The 21508-nt window shown below is 39.9% G+C and overlaps 1 protein-coding gene across 3 annotated transcripts in view; it reads left to right on the top strand.

The window, feature by feature from the left end:
• ASAP2 (ArfGAP with SH3 domain, ankyrin repeat and PH domain 2) overlaps positions 1-21508 on the top strand; it is a 273963-nt gene that overhangs the window by 249031 nt on the left and 3424 nt on the right. For all 3 annotated transcript variants that reach the window (XM_072634272.1, XM_072634273.1, XM_072634274.1), the window contains 4 exons: positions 1144-1318; positions 12160-12209; positions 12709-12797; positions 19450-19572. In XM_072634272.1, coding sequence (XP_072490373.1) covers positions 1144-1318; positions 12160-12209; positions 12709-12797; positions 19450-19572 — 437 coding nt within the window. The remainder of the gene's footprint in view (positions 1-1143; positions 1319-12159; positions 12210-12708; positions 12798-19449; positions 19573-21508) is intronic.

The raw sequence follows: 21508 nt of genomic DNA, 5'->3' as shown, positions 1-21508 counted from the left end.
TCCCCAGTACTTTTTTGCTTAATTCATTTAGGGAATGTAAGTTTTATGTTGCTCTGGGTTAAAGGGCCTTGGAGCACATATGTACTTCATTCATTAGAATTAGGGGAAAACCTATACCTTAGAATGAAGTTCAATACCAGGCATCAGACCCTGGAGCTCCAATGTCACTTTATCCCTGTCCTCAGTGGGCTGGCTGTGACAGAGGCCACATCTACGATGCGTCCCCTCGCAGGCCAAGCATTTCTGTTTTTCATCCTTCACTCTATCTCAATAAAATACCTATCCTAGGTTATTTTCCTCACCTTATGTATCCTGCCTTGTCACCTTGGCAGACTGAAATTTTCTCATCCTCTCTTAGAAGCATATTTAATGACAGAGAAGCCCCAGGATTTTAAATAATAATAACTGACATTTATATAGCCACCTAAGTCTTACAAAGCTCTTTCTACACAACAGCTCTGTGACACAGGAAATGTGAATATTGTTGTCCCCATTTAAAAATTAATTGTGCCTTCTGCTTACCCAGGTCTCTTTTGGAAAGGAAATAAAGACGAGAGACTTGTACATTTAAATAACACTTATTTTTTCTAAAAGCATCTGTTTCATATCTGTTAATTCATTTCATTAGTGAAATACTTCTCTGAAGAATATTGGGCAGGTTAAATCTTCCTTATTCAAAAAATAAATAAAGTGAAGCCCAGAGAGTTGGACTGATTTGTCCAAGGTCCCCCATCTAATCAAGAACAGGGCCACAGCACTGGATCTCCTTTTTTCCATTAGTACTATTTCCACTGGTTCTTGGACTGAAGGCCTAACAACCTGTTAATTTAAATGGCGCTGCTGCTGTCTGAGAAAAAAATGCCACCAACTGATAGAAAGCTTACTTAGTGTAAACTCTCATTGTGTTCTCCTTATTGGGTTGAAATGCCTTCTATCCCCCCTGTTCCTTCCCTTTGAATGTTTTTTTTTGTATAAAACTGCATGTTTTTCCTCTTTAGGAAATATCTCTTAGGGCAGAAGAGAAAAAGAGATTCTTCCCTTTCCAAGACACAGTGGAGGTGAGAAGAAGTGCGAGTGCTGCAGAGACTGAATTCTGACTTCTTGTGCTCTTTTTTTGTCTTTTTTTTTTTTTTTGCCCAATAGATCCCCTGAGTGCAACCCCACCACCTCCTGTGGCAAAAACAGCCAGCGTGATTGAGGCTTTGAACCAGCAGCAGTCTAAGCCACCCCATGCAACAGCCCCGCAGCCCAAGCCCACACCTCCGCCCTTGCCCCCACAGCCGCCCAGTCGAATCATGCAGAAAAAGCCGGCTCCTAGGTAACGATAATGGTTCTCTCTCAAAGCCCAGTGAAAGGTTCCTTAATAGTTGGTTACATTTCCACTTCTAAATGTCAGGGGCCCTCCAAAATGTTGAGGCACTTTGGTTTATTCATGAGCCTTCTTTGAGAAGGATATATTCACATGAACAAAAGGAATTCTGTCGATGGGATATGTTTTTAAGGCAACTTCAGCTATTGATTATCTGCATGATCTTGGTCAGGCTACTTAACAATTCGTACCTCAGTTTCCCTATCTGTAAAATGATGTGTTTTCACCTCTAATATCCTTGCCACCTCTAAAGCTTGATACCATAATTTTTTTTAAAAAATACTCAAAAAATTAAGTTCATATTAAAAATAGTAAGAATAAATGGTCTCTGAATGGTCCCACCCACATAGCACTTCATAGTTTTAAAAGCATATTCCTTTCTATTTTATCTTTAAAGCAACCTGGTGAAGTAGGAAGGTCAGGCATAATTATGCCCATTTAACACATCAGAAAATGATTTTCAGAGTATTTTGCCTGAGGTCACACAACTATTAAGTGTAGTTACTAAAACTAGAATCCTGGATCTTAAAGCATTCTATGAATGCAAATTATGCCCTACTGCAGTGATGTAATGTCTGTATTTTTAAGCCTTACTTCCCCAGTGCCTCCCCAAAGTGTAGTTGCCTCTCTGTATCCCCAGCACTTAAACCTGTGCCTGGCACGCAGTAAGTGCTTAATAAATGCCTGCTGATGTGCTGACTTCTCCAGTGGTTCTTAGAGGCCTTATCAGTGAAGTACCCTGGTAGGTCTTGCAAACCTGGAAAGGCTTTTGAGGCCAGCCTTGAACCAGCTAAGTGTGGAAAGACTAATCGCTGAACAGCTGGCCACCAAAGGATGAATTATTTTAACCACAGCAACTCATGAAACTGCTGACTGAGACATAAAGGAGTAGAGACCTGTATCAATGTAGGAAGTACCACAGAGATGAAACCATGGATGAATGAACTTCCCCAAATACATTTATATACCAAACAGAGATGATCACCAGGGTTTCTCAGTCAGTAAGTACTTGGTAAAAAGCCAGTAAGGGATGAACAGATGGATGTTAAAAGCAAGAGTGTAGCAAAGAATTTGGAGGCAGGACAAGATAATAAGGCTTTGTTCTGAAAAAGAAGGTTGACTGGTCTGGCTGGGGCATGGAGGCCCTGTAATGGAAAAGAAGAAACAAGACTGGGAAAAACAGGTCGAAGCCATGGTGAGAAGGACTTTGAAAACCAGGACACTCAAGGATAAAGAGATTTGGACTTGATGCTGTAGGCAATGTTAAGTGAGATGGTGAAAGCCACATTTAGAAGGACTGCTCTGGTGGTAGTGGTGTACGGGATAGGAGGCTGTTAGTTGTTTTGCCATGTTTCCTTGCATGACTGGATAACACATGGTCAGTAATAGAAATGCTGTATATTTCTTGACTCTCCAGAATAGAAAGTCTTCACATTTTCTCTGGGTTGTGTTCTGTCATATATATCACATTCACATCTTGTGGCTCACAACCTCATATCATAAAGGACTTGTTGCTGGAGCAGCCATCACTTGTGCTATGGAAATTTTATTATAATCATTTTTATTCTTTTCCAGTCAACTGACTCAGTACATGACTGACACAAACCTCTTTCTAACTCATATTGTTATTTGAAGGATGCAAAGCACCTTTTTTCTCAGTAGCTCTGAGAGGTGGATAGTTCATATGCTGTTATCTCCATTTTAGAGATGTGAAAACTAAGCTTCCAAAAGGTTGCTTGACTTGGCTAAGGTCATGCAGCTAGTCAATATTAAACTGGAATTTGAACCCAGGTCTCTTAACTCCCAGTCCAGCAGTCTTTCCCACTAGACCATGCTGCAGCTTCTTACCCTGAGTTCAGGAAACCTTTGTCAAAACAGTGAAGAACTTGGTAGATCCAGTCAATAGTATGGGCCTTGCAGGAGATTGTGGGTCATCTATTGTCTTAGGAGTAACCTAGCTTAGTTTGGAAAGACTGGTCAACAGAATGTTGACCAACAGATGATAGAATTATTTTTAACCAGAGATCCTCATAAGATTTACTAAGGAGCCAGTGTATGGTACAGGGTACCTACACCAACTAAACGATAACACTTTTGAAGTAATTATAATAAACTGGCATGTATTAAGCATCTACACTGTACTTAACTCTAGGAAGTGTATGAAGTTTAAATATCTATATTCTCTCTCTTCATAAAGCATACATTCTGGTGGGGGTGGTAGTAAGGGAAGGGGCAGGATAATGGCATAGATAATTAGCTGGCCATATTACTAAGTGCATTAGAAAAATGGGTTCTGGGTCACATGATCAGCAAAATGGCAGACTAGATATTTTCTCTGTTCCTTATGACCTCAGATCTCTCCAAAACAGAAAATATGCACTAGAGAAAAGCATTTTCAGCTGTCTGCATGGTCTGGGGTATCCAGAATCCAAAAGGATGTTTTAAAAAACTGATGCCCACTGACCCTGAGTTCATACAGCACTCATTTTTCACCTCCCATCCTAATGGCAGCAAGAATGCCATAGTGGACCCAAGGACGTAACATAGGCTTATATGAAAGTTCATTCCTACACAGTGATTCCCCCCTCATTCTTTCTAGCTTTGTAGAGACTCTTGCTCAGGCTTTGCTAGGGTCTCAACAGCTAGCATGGGCATAACCCTTTGGGAACAGTATCCTGCTGGGCACAGCAACCCAGAAGCACCAGCACTGCAAAGCACTGAACTGCCTGTGCCAGATAAAAAGAGCTCTGAACTGCTGGTGCCAGCCCAGAAAACTGAGGAAGCAAAGGAGTGGGATAGAACACAAAGACGCTGCGCATGTAGAAGCAATACTCTACCAAACCTGAGGGAAAGAGCACAGGATCCCAGCTGAGGCTAGTTATGACCACCCAAAAGTTAGTAGGGCAGAGACCAAGGCTGTTGAACCATAAATTGCTCAGTATGGGAGAAGGCTGAGACATTTTGAGATTCAACCCCCTAGGGAGCTACAGTCAGAGGAGAGGGAGTCAGGAAGTGAGTGATAAGGAAAGTATGGCAGGATAGAGACCAAAAGCATCAAATATTTTAGGAAGAAAACTCAAAAACTTTACACATATAACAGAGAAATCAGCATGAAAAACATTAGCACGAAGAAATATAGCCTCCAGATCTAGTAAACAAGTTTAGGCATCTATGAATAAATAATGCAGAATAAAGGAAAATGATCCAACATTTGATGAGAAAGAGGATCCTGTGGAATTTGAGGCGAACTTGGAACCACAATGCTGGTTCCTGAGTGATTTAAAAGAGAAATGAGAATTAGGAGAGCAGAATTTATGTCCTGCACAACGAAACTAGCAACAGAATAGAAAACTAGAATCTGCAATGGCGAGCCTCACCAAAGAAACAAAAGAACAGGAGATCAGTCCCACAAATACAGAGAAGTGAAGAAAAAGCAAGAAACAATAACTCTAAAAGAAAATGCACTCACTACTGCAAATGAAACATTGATCTCAGAAACAGTATGCATGGAGACAACGTAAGGACCATAGCTCTCCCAACCATGACAGAACAAACACCTCAGCACCATAATGAAAGAAAGATATAGTCAACTACATATGTGTAGTTAAATTCAGAAACAACATTTTATGCAAATCATCGGGAGAAAGACCCTCAAGTGCAAAGGAGAGGATAGTCAAACAACATAAGACCAAAGGGAGGAGTGAATGGAATCGTGTGTTCCAAAGGGCATCAGACCTCAGATGTAGCCAGGACTGACCTATCCTGCAAATCTGAGCTTAACCAGACAGAAGAAAAGGTGAATGTTAAATAATAAAGAAGAGTTTGAAATATTTTTTAAAGACCAAAACTGAAGAGTTTGTTTCTTAAACATCCCAAACAGCAGAAATGCAGGAGTAACTACATAGAATAGGCAAGGGTAGCAAGATCAGCAGAGATTGGGAAGAGACAGGAGTCAAGATGGAAATCTGGTAGAGGTCACCAGAACATGGAGAGGGTGAACACAGATAGGATCTGGTGACACCCTACCTCCAGGGGAGTCTGTGCTCCGTGTGTGGTGGGGCGGGGGGACACATGCTACATTACAACATGGGAGAATACATAAAAGTGGGAGAGATAGAGAGGAGATAGTGATGTACCAAGGTGTAATCAAGAGCTAATGATGAGCAAAGGGTGACCTCTCTGATCTCAGAAAGAAATTATCTTGCAGGGGAATGGGTGGGGAGGAGGAGGGCCTTACTTTGAAGACAGGAAAGGGTTCCACTGATGAATACTCCTTTGGGTGAAGAGAGATGGTCAGTGAGCGTAGATGAGAACCTTATACTGAATGAGTTTGAGGGGCTTTGGCCCTTGAAAAGGCTACTTGTCTTAGGAATGGGGAATTTGAACCCCTGGGGAGTTTAGGAGTTTAGTTTAGGGAGACACAGTGGAAAGGGGGAATCTGTGGGGTCAGCTCTACAAAGCAGAGACATAAAGCACCTAGAAGAGGAAAACAGAAGGGATACCTTGGAAGCTTTGATTGCAGGAAGAATACACAGAAAAGACAGAAACCAGACAGTTATGGGGGTTATGAATCAGAGAGTGAAAGTTTAGAGTAAACAGAAAAATAGGATGGATAATGAAAAGAATGAAAGAAATTCTTTTTAGAAGGAAAACAAAAAATGAAATTTAAAAATTTAATGAATTAGACTTGCAGGGGAGGGGGAACAACAAGAGGGAATATACTTTGCTGGAAGGAAAAAAACAAGTAAAAAAACCTATAACCAGATAAAAGAGGGAGAGAAAAAAAGAACTAATAGAATTTTAAAGGGAAGGGGGTAAAAAATGAGAAGAAAGAATCAAGGGTTAGGTAACAAAAGCCAGCAGGAACAGGCCTACCTTAAAAGATTAAAGTAACTGAAGGAATATGATATTATATTTATAACAGAAAATGAGAAAAAATCATAACTTAGACAGTTTTTAGAGACAAATGAAGGAAAACGTAAACTTAGCATAACTTTAAAAGCAAATTGATTAAACATTCCAATAAAACACAAAATAATGACAGAATGGATAAAAAATCAAAACCCTATAGTTGGTTGCTTTTGAGAAACACATTTAAAAAGCAAAGACATGCACAAAAAATTTGTTATGCTTCAGGTGAATCCAAAAAAGCAGGATTTCACATCATGCTATCAGACAAAGCAAAAACATTCAAATAAATAAAAAGGCATAAGCAAGGAAGCTGTACTATGCTGAGAGAAACCATAGGCAGCAACCTAAGGTATAATGAACTTAAATCTCCAAATACCTTACTATCCACATTCATAAAGGAAAATATTATCTGAACTACTAGAAGAACATAATAGGATGTAACAGGAAACTATAATATCCCTCTGTTATAGATCAATGTAACTGAAAGATAAAGAGGAAAATATGGAACTGGACAAATTTCTGGAGCAACTAGAGTTAAAAGACTTATGGTATCTTCTAAGTGGGACAAGCAAAAGAAAATACGTATTTCTCTGTACTACGTGGAATTTACAAAAATTGGGCATATACTAGGGCAGTTTAAAAAAGGCAAAAAAGAGTTAACATATCCTTTTTAGACCATAATCATGCAATAAAAGTAAAAATTGGTTCAGGGACCACAAACAAAAGTTGCAGACCCAAATGGAGACTTGACAGTGAAATCTTAAATAATGAGTGGATCAAAGAATAAATCATAAAGATAATTAGTGACTACTGAAAAGAAAATGATCATGATGAAATATCATACCAGCATTTCTGGGATTCAGCTAAATCAGTCAAATCATTGACTAGGGAAAAGCATTTCCATTCAGTCATACATTAAAAAGGATTAATAAACTGAATATGCACTTTTATAATAAAAAAAACTTCTAAAATATGTGCAGAAGAGGATATAACAAGTAGGGAAATAAATTGGAAACAAGACACCTCAGAAATGACAAATAAACACTCAGAGAAAGAAATATGGAAGTCATTCACAGAATGTAGCGGATCATGTTTGTGTTATGTGTATGTTTTTGTGTATCATGTTTTGATTTGTTATATGATTTCTTCCATTTATTTTAGTCCGACTACATAGCATGACTATAGTGAAAATGTACTCAGTAGGAAAGTATATGTAGAACCTATACAGAACTGTATGCAGTCGTGGGGAGGGAGGGGGTAGTAGGGGGTAGGTGGGGGGGGATAAAATCTCAATTGTATGGCAGTAATCGTTAAACATTAAAAAATAATTAAAATTTAAAAAAAATTTTTAAAAATGACAAATAAAGCTAAGAACTGGTTCTTTGAAAAGATTAATAAAACTGATAAATCCTTAGCTAATCTGAAATTTTTTAAAGAAAAATCAAAAAAATGGCAGATGATCAGGGTGAAATCACAGCAAAAACAGAAGAAATAAAATAAAAATCAGGCCATAATTATACACAGGTATGTCCTTATAAAATTGAGAACACAAAAGAAACAGAGGTTTGGTATTCAGGCTGTACGCTCTCTCTGTCTCTCCCCCATATGTATGTGCATACACACACCCTCATGCACTCTTTCTAATAGTTATTCCCAGTAAATAAATGGTCAAAGGATATGTATAAACCCTTCTCAAAAAATTGCAAAATGTCCACAGCCTCATGAAAAAGATGCTCCAAATCACTAATAATGAGAGAAACGCAAACCAAAATAACCTTGAGGTTTCTTCTCATACCCTAAAAATTGACAAAAAGGACGAAATATGGCAACAATGTTATCCCAATGGAAGGGCTTTGGAAAAATAGGCACGCTGATATATTGTTGATGGGACTGTATAATGGCGCAGCCATTTTGAAAAAAATAATTTGGAACTATGCAAAAAATGACTAAATTGTCCATGCCCTTTGAACCGGAGGCTCCGTTACTGGGCTTTTGTTACTGGGCTTATATACCCCAAGGAAGCCATCATTAAGAAAAAAGTCCCCACACACTCCAAAATATTTATAGCAACACTTTTTATGGTAGCTAAGAATTGGTAATAAAGTTGATGCTCATTAATTGGGAAATAGCTAATCAAATCGTGGTCCATGAATGTGATGGAATATTACTGTGCTGTAAGAAATGATATGTGTGGTATATATAGGTAAGCACAGAAAGTTCTGTATGAACTGATGCAGTGAAGTAAACAGAGCCAAAAAATACATATATACATTAATTACAACAAAACAAATGGGATGACAAACCAAAAAAAATCAAAAGTAAATGTAAGAAAATTATAAAAATCAAATGAGACTCTGATGAAGGGATATGAGATGCCACCCCCAACCCACCCCTTGGTGAAGGTGGGAGATCCACAGCTATTATACATTGGACATGTTTTCAGACTGTCTCAGGGTATGAAGTTATGCCGACTTTTTTTTTTCTCTCTGAAAATAGTCTATGTCATATGGGACAGCTCTAAAAGGGAGACATGGAGGGATATAGGAGAAACTACGGTGATACAAGGAACAGAAGATATCAATAAAAATTTATTGAAAAAGGAAAAGAAAAATCAGCGCTTCCTTTTATTTAAATTGGAGACAAGTTAAGAGATTAGTATTTAGACATAGGAAGCAACATGGATAAAGCACTTGAGGTATGAGAAATGAGCACATTGTTTGGCAGACAGCGTGACTAAGGGGAGCGTAGGATACATGGGAGGAAATGAGAGCTAAGAATGTAGGCTGGGGCAAGGGTTGTGGATGACAGAGCAGGTTGAGCTTTATTCAGTAGATAATGAGAAGCTAAAGATTTTGGAGGAGATAAGACCTGAGTGAATTATAATAATACAATTACAGAACGTCAGAGTTGGAAGGGACCTCAGAAGTCATGTGATCCAACTGATGCCTTTGGTTTGTACATGGTTCTTTGCGTTTTCTTTCCCAACCCCCATGTTTTCTCTCACATTCTGTGATCCCCTTGAGAGCAGATACTGTTTTTGCCCTTTTTTTTGTATCCCCAGCATTTAGCATACTGTCTGCCACACAGTAACAGTGCCATTTGACTGGCAAACTAACAGGAATTCCCCCCTACCGTGTCTACCAGTGGTCGTTTAGCCTCTTTTTGAAGACCTCTCTCTATTGCCACACAAGTCACTGCCTGCCAGAGCAGCCCATTTTACCCTTTAACTATTCTTATTATTAGGAAACTTTTCCTCACATCGAACTGTTATCCTTCTTACTGTAACTTGCACCCACTGCCCCTAGTTTTGCCCCGTGTCTAAGCAGGACAAGTGTAATCCTTCCTCCATGTGTCACTTTAGATCCTGAAAGGCATGGATCATGAATTTTCCTACACACTGATCCTCAAGCCTTGTCTTCTTTGGCCCTTCCAGTCAGTCCTTGTATGGCAGCTCACATTTGTATGGTAGCCTAACAGTTACACAGGGCCCTTACAGACCTTGTCTCACTTGCTCCTGATCACTGCCCTTCCTTTCTGGGGGAGGGGTTGTACCACCTCACTTACCCACCATCATCAGGGAATGACCTGTTTCACATAGTTCCATTTATCCACACAACCCCTTTAAGCAGCAAAATATTTTCTTTACCACTTTTGATGAAAATTCATCAAATATCCAGTACCTCCTGTGTGAGGCACTGGACAGTAACCTTTTAAAATATCTTACCTGCTTCGCTGAGATCTTTGACAAACTATGGAACTTAATTTTACCTTTACTTGATGATTCTGAGTCATTATTGTGCTGTGCTATAATACTGGCATGCCCTCAGGATTTTTGACAGATATAGGACTCTTTGCCCTTGTACTAAATGACCCCCTCAATTTTTTGTAAAACAGGTTTTGTTAACATCTTTTGCATTGCCTAAATTTCTGCTTTGATTCTCTCCCTCTCCCCTTTCATAGAGCTGCCCTTATAACTCGGAATTTTCTCTTTACATTTTTATATTTTTTCAGATTATTAGCTATATCTTTACATTGAAGACCTTGTGCTTGTCTCTCAAATCCTCTATACCACATGAGCACACACACACCCCACACAACACTCTCTTTCTGTGTGTGTGTCTCGCTCTCTTCCCCTAAGAGTTAAGAAAATAAGTACCAGTTTTTTAGAATTCTAGGTAAAACAATATTATCATTATCCAACATTTTTATAGCATGTATTTGCCAGTCACTGTCAAGTATTTTACAGTTATCTCATTTGATCCTCACAACAAACAACTGTGTGAGGTGGATGCTATTATTATCCTCGTTTTCCAGAAGAGGAACTGAGATAACCAGGGTTAAGTGACCTTCCCTGAGTCACACAGCTGGTAAGTGTCTTAGTCTGAATTTGAACTCAGGTCTTCCTGATTCCAGGTCCAGTGCTTTATCCACTTCCTATACCACCTAGTTGCCTCCACTCTGAGAGAGGGCCCTAGAATGTCTTTTTTGCTTCCAGCTTTTCAACTGTGTTCTGGATGGGTTAAGTTTTTTTTAAGTGTGTGTGTGTACATATATAAACATATATTCTTTTTTTATTAAATTATTTTGTTTTCAGTGTTCTACAGTCACTTTCATATATCTTAGATTTTTTTTCCTTTTCCCTCCTTCTCCTTCTCTCCTCCCTCCCCACTCCCTCCCTGAGATGGTGTACAGTCTTATACAGGTTCTACACATACATTCCTATTAAATACATTTTCACGTTAGGTTGCATAGGTAAACATATATTCTTTAGGAAAGTTGAAGTGTTATATTAACATACAAAATCCAGACCACAGATTTTCACTTTCTGCCTCTGAAGGAAAGTAAGCCACAAACAAACTAAATCTAAAAATGTTTACTGGTATTCTTTGCTTTATATGATAGATGTGGTCTGAAAAAGCTTTGTAAATCCATTGAATCACATTTTAAAAGCACTATTAGAGTTCACTTTTAAAAGAAAACAATTTCTTAAAGAACCAAATTATAAAGCTACAATTTGTATGCATTTGGATTTTCTTAAAGAGGGACACTTGCATTGCATTTGAAGGTAAAACAGCTAATGTGTACTATTTATAAGCTTACTCTCCTTTCTGCTCCCAAACATTTAATCCCTCTCCTACTAAGCACTATAGAACACATCAGAAGGTCTTTCTCCTAGCTCTTCACAGGTTTTATTAATCCTCTGAGGTGCTGTGGGATGGGACAGGAATGATGTTATTATTATCCCCCTTTCACAGAAGGGAAAATCCACTTAGATTTATAGACTGTCACAATTGGAAGGGACCCTAGGGATCATCTCACCCATTCTCTTATTTTATAGAAGAGGAAATGGAGGCCCAGAAAGGGGAAGAGGGAGCAGACGAATGGCAGCTTCCAGTGCTTTATTGTGTTGGGTTCTGATTCATAAATGTGCAGTAGATCCAGTGCTAACAACAGTGGGCCTTAGCAACTACAGTTATAAAATGAAAGCTTTTATAATCAAAGAATTCTAGCCTATAGACTGGAAGGGACCTTAGAGACCATTAAATCCAGCTACCTCATTTTACACCTTAAGAAGGAAAAGGATATACTCAAGGTCAAACAGAATACTAGTCTGTAATGCTAATAGACCTTAGAGATTGTAAATCCAACACCTTCATTTTCTAAATGCTGAACCTGAGGCTTGTCTCACAATGTTTAAGTGACTTGCGCTAGATCTCACTGTTAAATGGAAGAGCTAGGATCGCAGTCCGAGTCTCTTGACTCCTGTTTGGGCTTGAGAAAACTTGAAATTATAATTGTGACAGCTCTGCTTACTTAACAAAAGTACTTGTTAAAGTTTGCAGATTAATAATGTCTTTTTTTTCCTTTTTTCTTAACAGCGTTGACAGGTCATCCCCTTTGATCAACAAAGGCCAACCTAAAGGAACTGGTAATTACCTCATTCAATATCTGTTTCAGGCTGGGAGCACTTTTTAGATTAAAGAGAGACTGGACTCAGTTTCTAGAACATCAAGCCATGTGCTGGCGGGGGTGGGGGGGTGTCACTAACAATCCACTGCTAAAGGAGCATAAGGTTTAATGATGGGTGCCCACTGACTCTTCCATCTCCACTGCCATAAACTGGCAGACGGGAAGGAGCAAAGCCCAGGAATGAGTCGCAGAATCATAAATTAATTGGGGAGTGTCTATAGCTTAAGCCCATGGAATTATTAAATCTGTGAATTATTATGAAGGTTGGAAATCTGCAGGTAAGGAAGAAGAATAAGATTATTTGGAAATTCAGGAAGACGTGAATAGAATCCAGAAACATTTCTCCCAAAGCTGTTTTCTTTTTCAAATGTAGACAGTGACCCTGTTGGGTTAATTGAGGTTAATCAAAACAGATGAGACAGCATGTTTTAAGAAAGATTCTTTTGGGCTTTTCACAGCTGCAGACATCTCCGAAGTGTCCAGTCTTACATCCAACACATCCTCAAGTTTGCAGCCGCCAGCACCCATGCCAAGGAAGTCACAGATAGTAAGTAGTAAAGTTTGTGTACAAGGCGCCCAATGAGGGTCCACATTGGATCCAGACTTTGCTCCTGCCTCAATGAGCTTACAGTCTCGATACGTATGTAAATGAATTACCCAGTGTGGTGTGACATCTGTAGGAAAAAGAACAAAACCCCTGATCCGAGAGTCCTGGAAGGAAGCTAATGAGACTAGGGAAGACCTCCTGGAGGAAGAAGCATTTGGGGCTTTCAAAGGGTTTTCAGCAGCCTGGAGTGGAGGTGGGAGGTGGGGGCAAAGCAGGAGAAATGGATGGCATTCCAGAATAAGGACTGGGAAGGAAAACCTTTGAATTTAAGGACAATTGGTCAACAAGCATTTATTAAGCACTTGTTATATGCCAGATACTGTGCTAAGCACTGAGGATACAAAGAAAGGTAAAAGCAATCCCTGCCCATGGGAGCTTTCATTCTAACCACAGAGACAATATGTGTATAGATAAGTACAAACAGAGTAGATGGAAGGCTGTCCTAAGAAGGGAAGGCTCAAGCATCTGGGGGTATCAGAATACTTCTCTTGTAGACTGTGGTATTTGAACAGAGTATTGAAAAGATGCTAAGACGTACTGATGGTGAGGGAGAGCATTCCAGGCATGAAGAAGGAAGATGAAATGTCATGTGTGAGGTACAGCAAGTAGGTGAGGCTGGCTGTATCATAGACTGTCTGGAGGGGAATCAAGACTCCTTTCAGAAGACTGGGAAGGTGAGAAGGGGCCCGATTGTGAAGAGCCTTAATGACAAGAAATTTCTCTTTAATCCTGGAGGGAATAGAGAGTCACTAGAATTTATTGAGTAGGGAAGGTGACACAGGCAGCCATACATTTCAGGAAAATAACTTTGGTGACTGAGCTGAGAATGGATTGGAGTAGACAGGTCGGGAGGATGAGAGATGAGAAAAGGCCATTAGATTTGCTAACTTTGGAGAAAATCGTTTCAGTTGAATGATGAGGTCAAGAGCTTCCTATTGCCTCTGTGATTAGAAAGAAAATGCTCTGTTTGGCATTCAAAGTCCTACTAACCTAACCACTGCCTGCCTTTCAGTCCTTTTATACCTTATTTTCCAATACATTCTCTTTGATTCAGTGACACTGGCTTCCTGGAAGTTCCACAAACAAGACACTCCATCTTTTGGCTCCTGGCATTTTTCTTTGGCTGTCCCCCCTGCCTGGAATGCTCTCCCTCCTCTGCTCAAACTATTTGCCTCCCTGTCTTTCTTAAAGTCTCACCTAAAATCTCACCTCCTATAGGAAGCCTTCCCCAACCTCTCAATTCAAGTGCCTTCTTTGTTAATCATTTTCTATTTGCCCTGTATATAGCATGATTTGTATATGTTTATTTGCGTATTATCTCTTTTAAATTGTAAGATTCTTGAGGGCAGGGACTGGTTTTTTTAACCTCTTTTTATATTCCTAGCCCTTAAAACAGTGCCTAGCACATTGTAGGTGCTTAATTAATGTTTATTAATGGATTATTTGCCACCCCTCACACTGTGATCCTACATTCACTACCACCAGTTCTTATTCGTTCCTCAGCCCCCTTCAATATGTGGATTTTGTTCTTACCACTTTGAAGAAGTTCTAACACTCTCCCTCTTTCCTCAATGAGCCTAGTATTTGGCACACTGTCTTCCTCTCTCCCCCAACTCCTGCTTTCATACTAGAAGACTTTAGCATATGTATTAATGTTTTCTTTAATACCCTATCTTCCCAATTGCTCAGATACTTAATTTCCATGGCCTAAACTTCCACTCACTTGAGGTACACCAGAGGTGGGCATATCTTGATCTTGCCATCACCTGAAAATGTTCTGCTTCCATGTTCATAAACGTCAGATTTTCTTTTTTCTGATCAAAACTTGTATCATTCCATGTTATCATCACTAACCCCATTGTTCTTCCTCACTGTGACCTCCAGTCCTTCTAGCCTTCTGTACTTTCTCAAGCTGACCTCCAAGTGAGTGCTTGCCTTGTCTGAGTTTGTCATAAAACAATCTCCTAGGTATGTGGTCAGCCCATCAGAGTCACACTCGCTGCAGTAGAGTGTGAATGTTTGGCAGTTAGCTCAAGGGAGGACCTCAGTGTCTGGTACCTTGTCTTTGCCTGGTAATCTTCAAAATCTTCCTAAGACAATTCAAATGGAAACGATTCAGTTTCACAGGCATACAGCAGTAAGGTCAACACAGCAATCGGTAGGTTTTTACAGAGAGCTTACACAAGGCCAGAGTTCACACAGATGTCAGAAGTGGTACAAAGATACTCTCCAGTTCTCTCTAAAGAACCTTAGTATCGAATGGGAGACACTGGCACAAGACTGCCCAACATATGTGCCCGTATCAAAGAAGTCACAGTGCTCTATGAGCAAAGCAGAATCTCAGTAGCACAAAGGAAACAGGAGATGTACAGATCTAAAAACATCCCACATGTTCAGATGGACCATTTGTGCCCAACGGGTGTAGAGCCTTCCAAGCTCATGTTGGACTGATCAGCCACAGTCCCACATACTGTGCCTTGACCCCAACATCATGGTGTCATTGGTCCTCTTTGAAGTACAAAAGGACAAGCAACAACTTTATCAGGCCATTAACCCTGCAGTAATTATGGTCTCCGCAATCTCTGCCTCCTAGTGAGCCAGAGTTCAACTCTACACTAGCTTCTCTTCTCATCTGCCTCATGACCACCCTTGTCTTACTGCCAACCCTTACAGAACCCCAAGCCCAGATTAGTCCTTGGTTCTGCCTCCTTTGCTTCCAATTACGTGGAGCTGAATGCAGCTAGAGTAAGTCAACTTACAAACGGTCCACTGCAAATTTGTTATCTAATCCCAAGTGGGCCTTCACTACAGCGTGGTAATCTTTCTAATCTTCCTTAATTGAGTCTTTCTTCCACTTACCGCAGTGGATGTTGCAAACTTCATTTCTCCTCAAGCTTCTCATGGGTATAAATTCCCTTACTCTCTCATCTGAGAACCTTATCTCTGTCCACACCCAAAAAAAAAAAAAAATGAAGCCATTCACCTAGAGCTCCATCTTCTCCATTTCTCCTCACCTTACATAACTCTGATTTCATCTCCCACAATCTCTGCCTATACTCATGAAAAATGGATCCTTCTCCTGACACGGCCAACCCCTGTGTATTCACCTTTCATCCAACTCCTGCCTTCTCCAATAAATTTCTCCCACTGTCATCTCCATTCTCATAGATCCTTTCCTGCTTCCTACAAATCTTTAATCCTTAAAAAACCCTCCCTTGACCTTTCCATTCCCATCAGCTATTGTTCTATATCTCTCATCCCCTTCTCAGAAAAATACCTTTAAAAAGCTCTGTCTACTCTGTCCTTCTACTCTTTTAAACCCCCTGAAAATCTGACTCCTAACCTCATTCAACTGAAACTGCCTTCTCCAAAGTTACCCAATCTAAAGACTTTTCTTTGTCTTTCATCCTTCCTGACCTTTTTGCAGCATCTAACACTGTTATTCACTTTCTCCTCCTGGATACTCTGTCCTTTCTGGGTTTCATGACTTTTCTCTTGGTTTTCCTCCTACCTGTCTGAAAGCTTCTTCTTGGTCACTTTTGCTGAAACTTCATCCATGCCATGCCCACTAATTCTAGGTGTCCCTTACAGCTCTGTCCTGGCCTCTTTTTCTCTATATACTCTCTCACTTGATGATTTCCGTGGAAGCAGATCATCTCTGCAGGTAATCTGTTGCTGTTGAAGGCACTACCACCTTTCTAAATCACCTAAGCTCATGACCTTGGTGTCATCTTTGACTCTTCATTTGAACTCATCCCATAGATCCAGTCTCTTGGCAGGTCATTTTTACCTTCATGTATTCTCCTCTAATGTTAGCACCACTCTGGTGCAGGCCCTCATTACCTCATGCCTGGACTATGCTGGTTGGTCTCCTTGCCCCAAGTGTCTGTTCCAATCCATTCTTCACTCAGGTTCCAAAGTTGTTTTCCTAAAGCATGGGCCTGACCACGTCACCTCTCCTACTCAATAAATTCCTATGGGCAGGGTCATAGGAAATTCTTTTCAGATGTGGAAGACTTGAGCATGTTTATATGATTCTCATGCTTTCAGCATATTTATAGGCTCCAACAGACAGGGAAATACTGAATATTCAGGAAATTAGAGGTCATGAGATCATAGATGTACATATGTAAAGATTAGCCTTCCTCTAAAAGGAACTGGACCCTCATCCTCTCAGATTGAAGTTAAAAATGAAAATGTGGGTGCAAGGGTTTAAGGAGATAAATGAAGGAAGTACATTGAGTTCTTATTGTGGGGCTTTAGACTTCTCAGTAAAATAGAAGTCAGCGTTGTATAAAAGTTAGGAAGAGAGGAATAAAGAGGTAGAAGGGACCTCAGTGGCATTTTGCAGACAAGAGGCAGAGAGTGGGCAGTTAGTTTGAGAAAAACCCTACCAGATATTTTCCAGAAGCTCAGATGTTATCATCATTAAATTAATCCAGGTTATGGGAAGACTGTATATGAACTGATGCACAGTGAAGGGAGCAGAACTGTAGTATTGTGCACAGTGATAATCAGCTGTCAAAGACTCAAATACTCTGGCTGATATACAGTGATCCACAGCAGTTCCAAGAGACTCATAGTGAAAAAGTCTATGCCCTTCCAGAGGGAACTAATGAACTCTGAGTAGAGAATGAAGCATTTTTTTCACTTTATTTTTATAGCTTTTTTTTTCTCCTTGCAACATGGCTAATGTGGAAATATATTTTGCATGACTTCATATGTATAAGGCATATCATATTTCTTACCTTTCTTGCCTTCTCGTTGGCTGGAGGAGTGGAGTTGAAGGAGAGAAAAACATAGGACTGAAAATAATTTTTTGTTTAAAAAAAATTTAAGCCAGGTTAACCCTCCAGTTTATCATCAGATCACTAAGAGAATCCTTCCTATGGAAGAGGAAAGAAGGAAGCATGACATAATAGGAAAAACACCAGACTTGGGGTTAAAGGACCTGCGTTCAGATTATGGAACCATTGTTTTAGAGCTGGAATGGAACTCAGAAGCCATCTAGTTCAACCCCCTTGTTTTACAGATGAGGAAGCTGAGATGCAGGAATATTAAGTGATTAGTCTTAAGGTCACACAGATATTAAGCATTAGAAGGGTTTGATCCCATTCAGACTCCAGAGCCAGCACCCTGCCCACTGAAGCGTGCTGCCTCCCCTAATCCCAAAATCACATTCTTGGCTTCATTACCTTAGGAATGAAATGAGGGAGTGGGATTAGATGAAAGAAAATGTGTAACTTTCTGGCCTTTTAAGAAGCTTACATTTTAAGGGGGCGGAGTGGAGGTGGGGGACAGGAAGAGCACAGAAGCGCACAGACAGATATATTACGAGAGAGCGTGTTAGAAATGAAGGGAGCGGTCACTTTCACCTTCCAGTCTTTGTGTATGAGAACACAGTGAAAGTGATGCCAAAACGGTAGGCCATCTTTCTTGTTCATCCCAGGGGGGTCTGTGACCCTGTTATTACAGAAAGAGAATAATTACATGTCACTCATCTGCTAGCTTTGGCCAAGACTTTATTTTTCTCAGCCTCAGATGAGGTGATCTCTGAGGTTCCTTTCAGATCTAAAGTCTGTGATTCTAGAAAGGGTAATGCTTTCTGTTGCTACCCTGACATGACAAATCTTGACAAAGAATTGGAAAGTGAGGGGATGCCCAAAGGTTGAGGAATAGCAGAAAAAGTTGTGGTATAAGTTTGTGATGGAATACTATTGTGTAGTAAAAAATTATGAAGGGGACGGTTTCAGAAAAACCTTGGAAGATCTTGTATGAACTGATGTAAAGTGAAGTGAGCCGTACCAGGAGAACATTGTGCACAGTAACAGCAGTATTGTAACACAACTCACCATTGTATCAATTGTGAAAGACTTAGCTACTCTGATCAATACAATGATCCACAACAATTCCAAAGGACTTGAAAAACGACTGAATGTAGATTAAAGCAAATTTTTTTTGCCTTTATTTCTTCCTTCCTTCCTTTCTTTCCAATGTGGAAATATGTTTTACATGACTTCATATATATAAAGGGTATGATATTGCTTGCCCATAACTGTGGGCATGGGGAGGGGAGAGGGCTGGAGAGAGGAAACTGGAAAGGATTACAGAGAATTTGGAACTCAAAACTGAAAGGTGAATAGTTAAAAAAAAAAAAAAGAATACCCCAAAAAGAGTTTAGAAAGAAATGATGAATATGAGGAGTCCACTGAAGAATGGAAAGACTTGTGTCTTTCTTTCTAAAACAATCAGGAGAGTAGTGCGCAAACTATAAGAACACTCAAACAAATCCAAAATAAAAAATAAAGCCTAACTCTGAGGAAATAAGTGACTGTTGGTAGTGGTTGCTTGTTTTTCTATTATAAAGGAGGATTCCTTTGGGTAACGGTTGTTAGAAAATGACTGATATCAAAACTTAGATTTTTTTAAAAAGAAATCTCCTCTGCTATGTGGATATATGAAAAAGGAGACATCCAGAAAACTGCACTAAAATATGAATTTTTCTCATTTTCCATCCTAAATAGAGAGTAGTCACCATTCACTAGCTCCATAATAATGACTTGCTGAATTTTTTATTCTTTAAATATTCCAGACGAAGACAAAACCCAAAAGAGTAAAAGCTCTCTACAACTGTGTAGCAGATAATCCTGACGAGCTGACGTTTTCAGAGGGGGATATGATCGTCGTGGATGGTGAAGAGGACCACGAGTGGTGGGTGAGTGGAGAACAGTTGTTTGGGAAGGCTTGAATTCCCTTGCTTTTTTCTGTGTGAGCCAGAAGGGTCTGCTAATAAGACTGAATTCATCTGGTTTCATCTCCCTCCTCCTTTGTCCATTGTGTAGGACTGATCTGACGAATGAATGTCCACAACTCGGGCAGTCAATGCTTCCTTGAAACACAAGGGCCTTGATGCCTCCCTCCTGGCTCCCATGAACTACTTCAAGTGCCTACTCAATTTAAATCTACACTTGAGCTTCCTGTTTTCTTGATTGATCCCTGATGGTTTTTCTCCCATCTTGACAGTTGCACACTTGACAGAAACATAAGCTGAGGTCCCTAAAGACTTTAAGGCTTTAACCTTTAATTCTTCTGTCCCCAGAGACTCTTTAAGCGTGGACTTGGCTTAGCAGCACATGCTTATCTGAAGTGTTCTCTTTTCCTAGTCATCTTTCTATGTGAGGGTAATGATAATCATAATGTTGCACGCTGACACACCTTATTTTTCAGATCAGAAAGTTAGCTTGGAGAAGTCAGATGCCTTACGCCAGGGCTAGCAAATGCTGCTGTTGGGCTCACAGTGAACCTGTCACATTCTATTAGGGTTATAAGCTTTAGAGCCAGAAGAGACCTCCAAGACCATGTAGTCCAGGGGTTCATGATATAGGGTCCTTCAGGGAGTCTGTGGATTTGTTTGGGGAAAAAAAAAAATCACATCTTTATTTTCAGTGACCTCTAGCTGAAATTTAGCATTTTCTTCAAGTATTTAAAAACATTATTCCAAGAAGCGATCAATAGGCTCTGTTAAACTGTCAGAGGTTTTCATGGAACAAAAAAGAAGTTAAGAAAGCCTCTTATTTTATACAAGTAAAAACTGAGGCCCAGAAAAGGGAAATGACTTGCCAGCCAACTCACCTACTCAGTTAGGTCTGTGAGCTTGCTGATTTGGAAGCTCTCTTCAATGACGCAGATGACAATCCATCTATGCCTCTGCAACCTATGAAATCCTTGCACATGTCCACCCAAGAGTTTGCCATAGGGAGTCCACCTACCATGGTAGAGTCCTGCCTTGGTTTCTGTAGACACCATAAGGATACCAAAAGAGTACTCTGGTTGTCCACTTGTCATCCTTCATCCTTGCTTCAAGATCAACCCTTCTCTTCCTATCACACATTTCTTTGATGACACCTTTTACTCTGGTTGTTCTTCCAAGTCCTTCATTGATTAGATGACACACTTAGCTTTTACATACCATGAGCCTCTTCTTTTTCTTCTGTGTGATACTGATTTTTCACTTCAAGCCCCAAAACATTGCAGAGATCATGAAAGAGATCTGTAACCACTCAGCAGTTCGGCCTGACCATCCACACAGGAAGCTCAGGTGGATGAAAGATGTCTTGCATGGGTTGACTTATTAAATTAATTTGGAAGAACAACATATAGAGAACATCTAATGAGTATGTGTGTCTGAGCCAGAAAGTACAAATGTATGAACTGGGCCTCAAATTGACAGGAGAAGGAAAAGTGGACTGGATTCCCTTTAGAAAATTCTTATTCACCCCCCAAATTTTCTCAGAAAGAGAAAAAGGGTCAGTGTTTTAGCACCAACATTCTACCAAATGCTGTATAGCAACAAGACAGGAAATAAAACAGTCTCTGAAGGACTGAAGGTGAATATCACATAGATGGTAATGGAGAAGCACAGGATAACTATAGCTTGTTTATCTCTTCAATTTTTCCCCATCCGTCAGTCATCTGTCATGTGGGTAGTAGTTTCACACTGAAGTTAATAGGATCAAATATTTAGAGCTAAAAACACCTCAGAGATAATCTAGTCCTTACATTTTACACTCTGTAAAACTGAGAAATTAAGTGCTTGGCTTAAAATCACACATAAGAAGTAAATGCCAAAACTGGGTTGAACCTAAATCCTC

This window comes from Notamacropus eugenii, chromosome 1, assembly GCF_028372415.1.
Source record: "Notamacropus eugenii isolate mMacEug1 chromosome 1, mMacEug1.pri_v2, whole genome shotgun sequence".
Lineage (NCBI taxonomy): Eukaryota > Metazoa > Chordata > Mammalia > Diprotodontia > Macropodidae > Notamacropus > Notamacropus eugenii.
The sequence above is the reverse complement of the archived record's forward strand: the minus strand, read 5'-3'. Positions and strand labels throughout refer to the sequence as shown.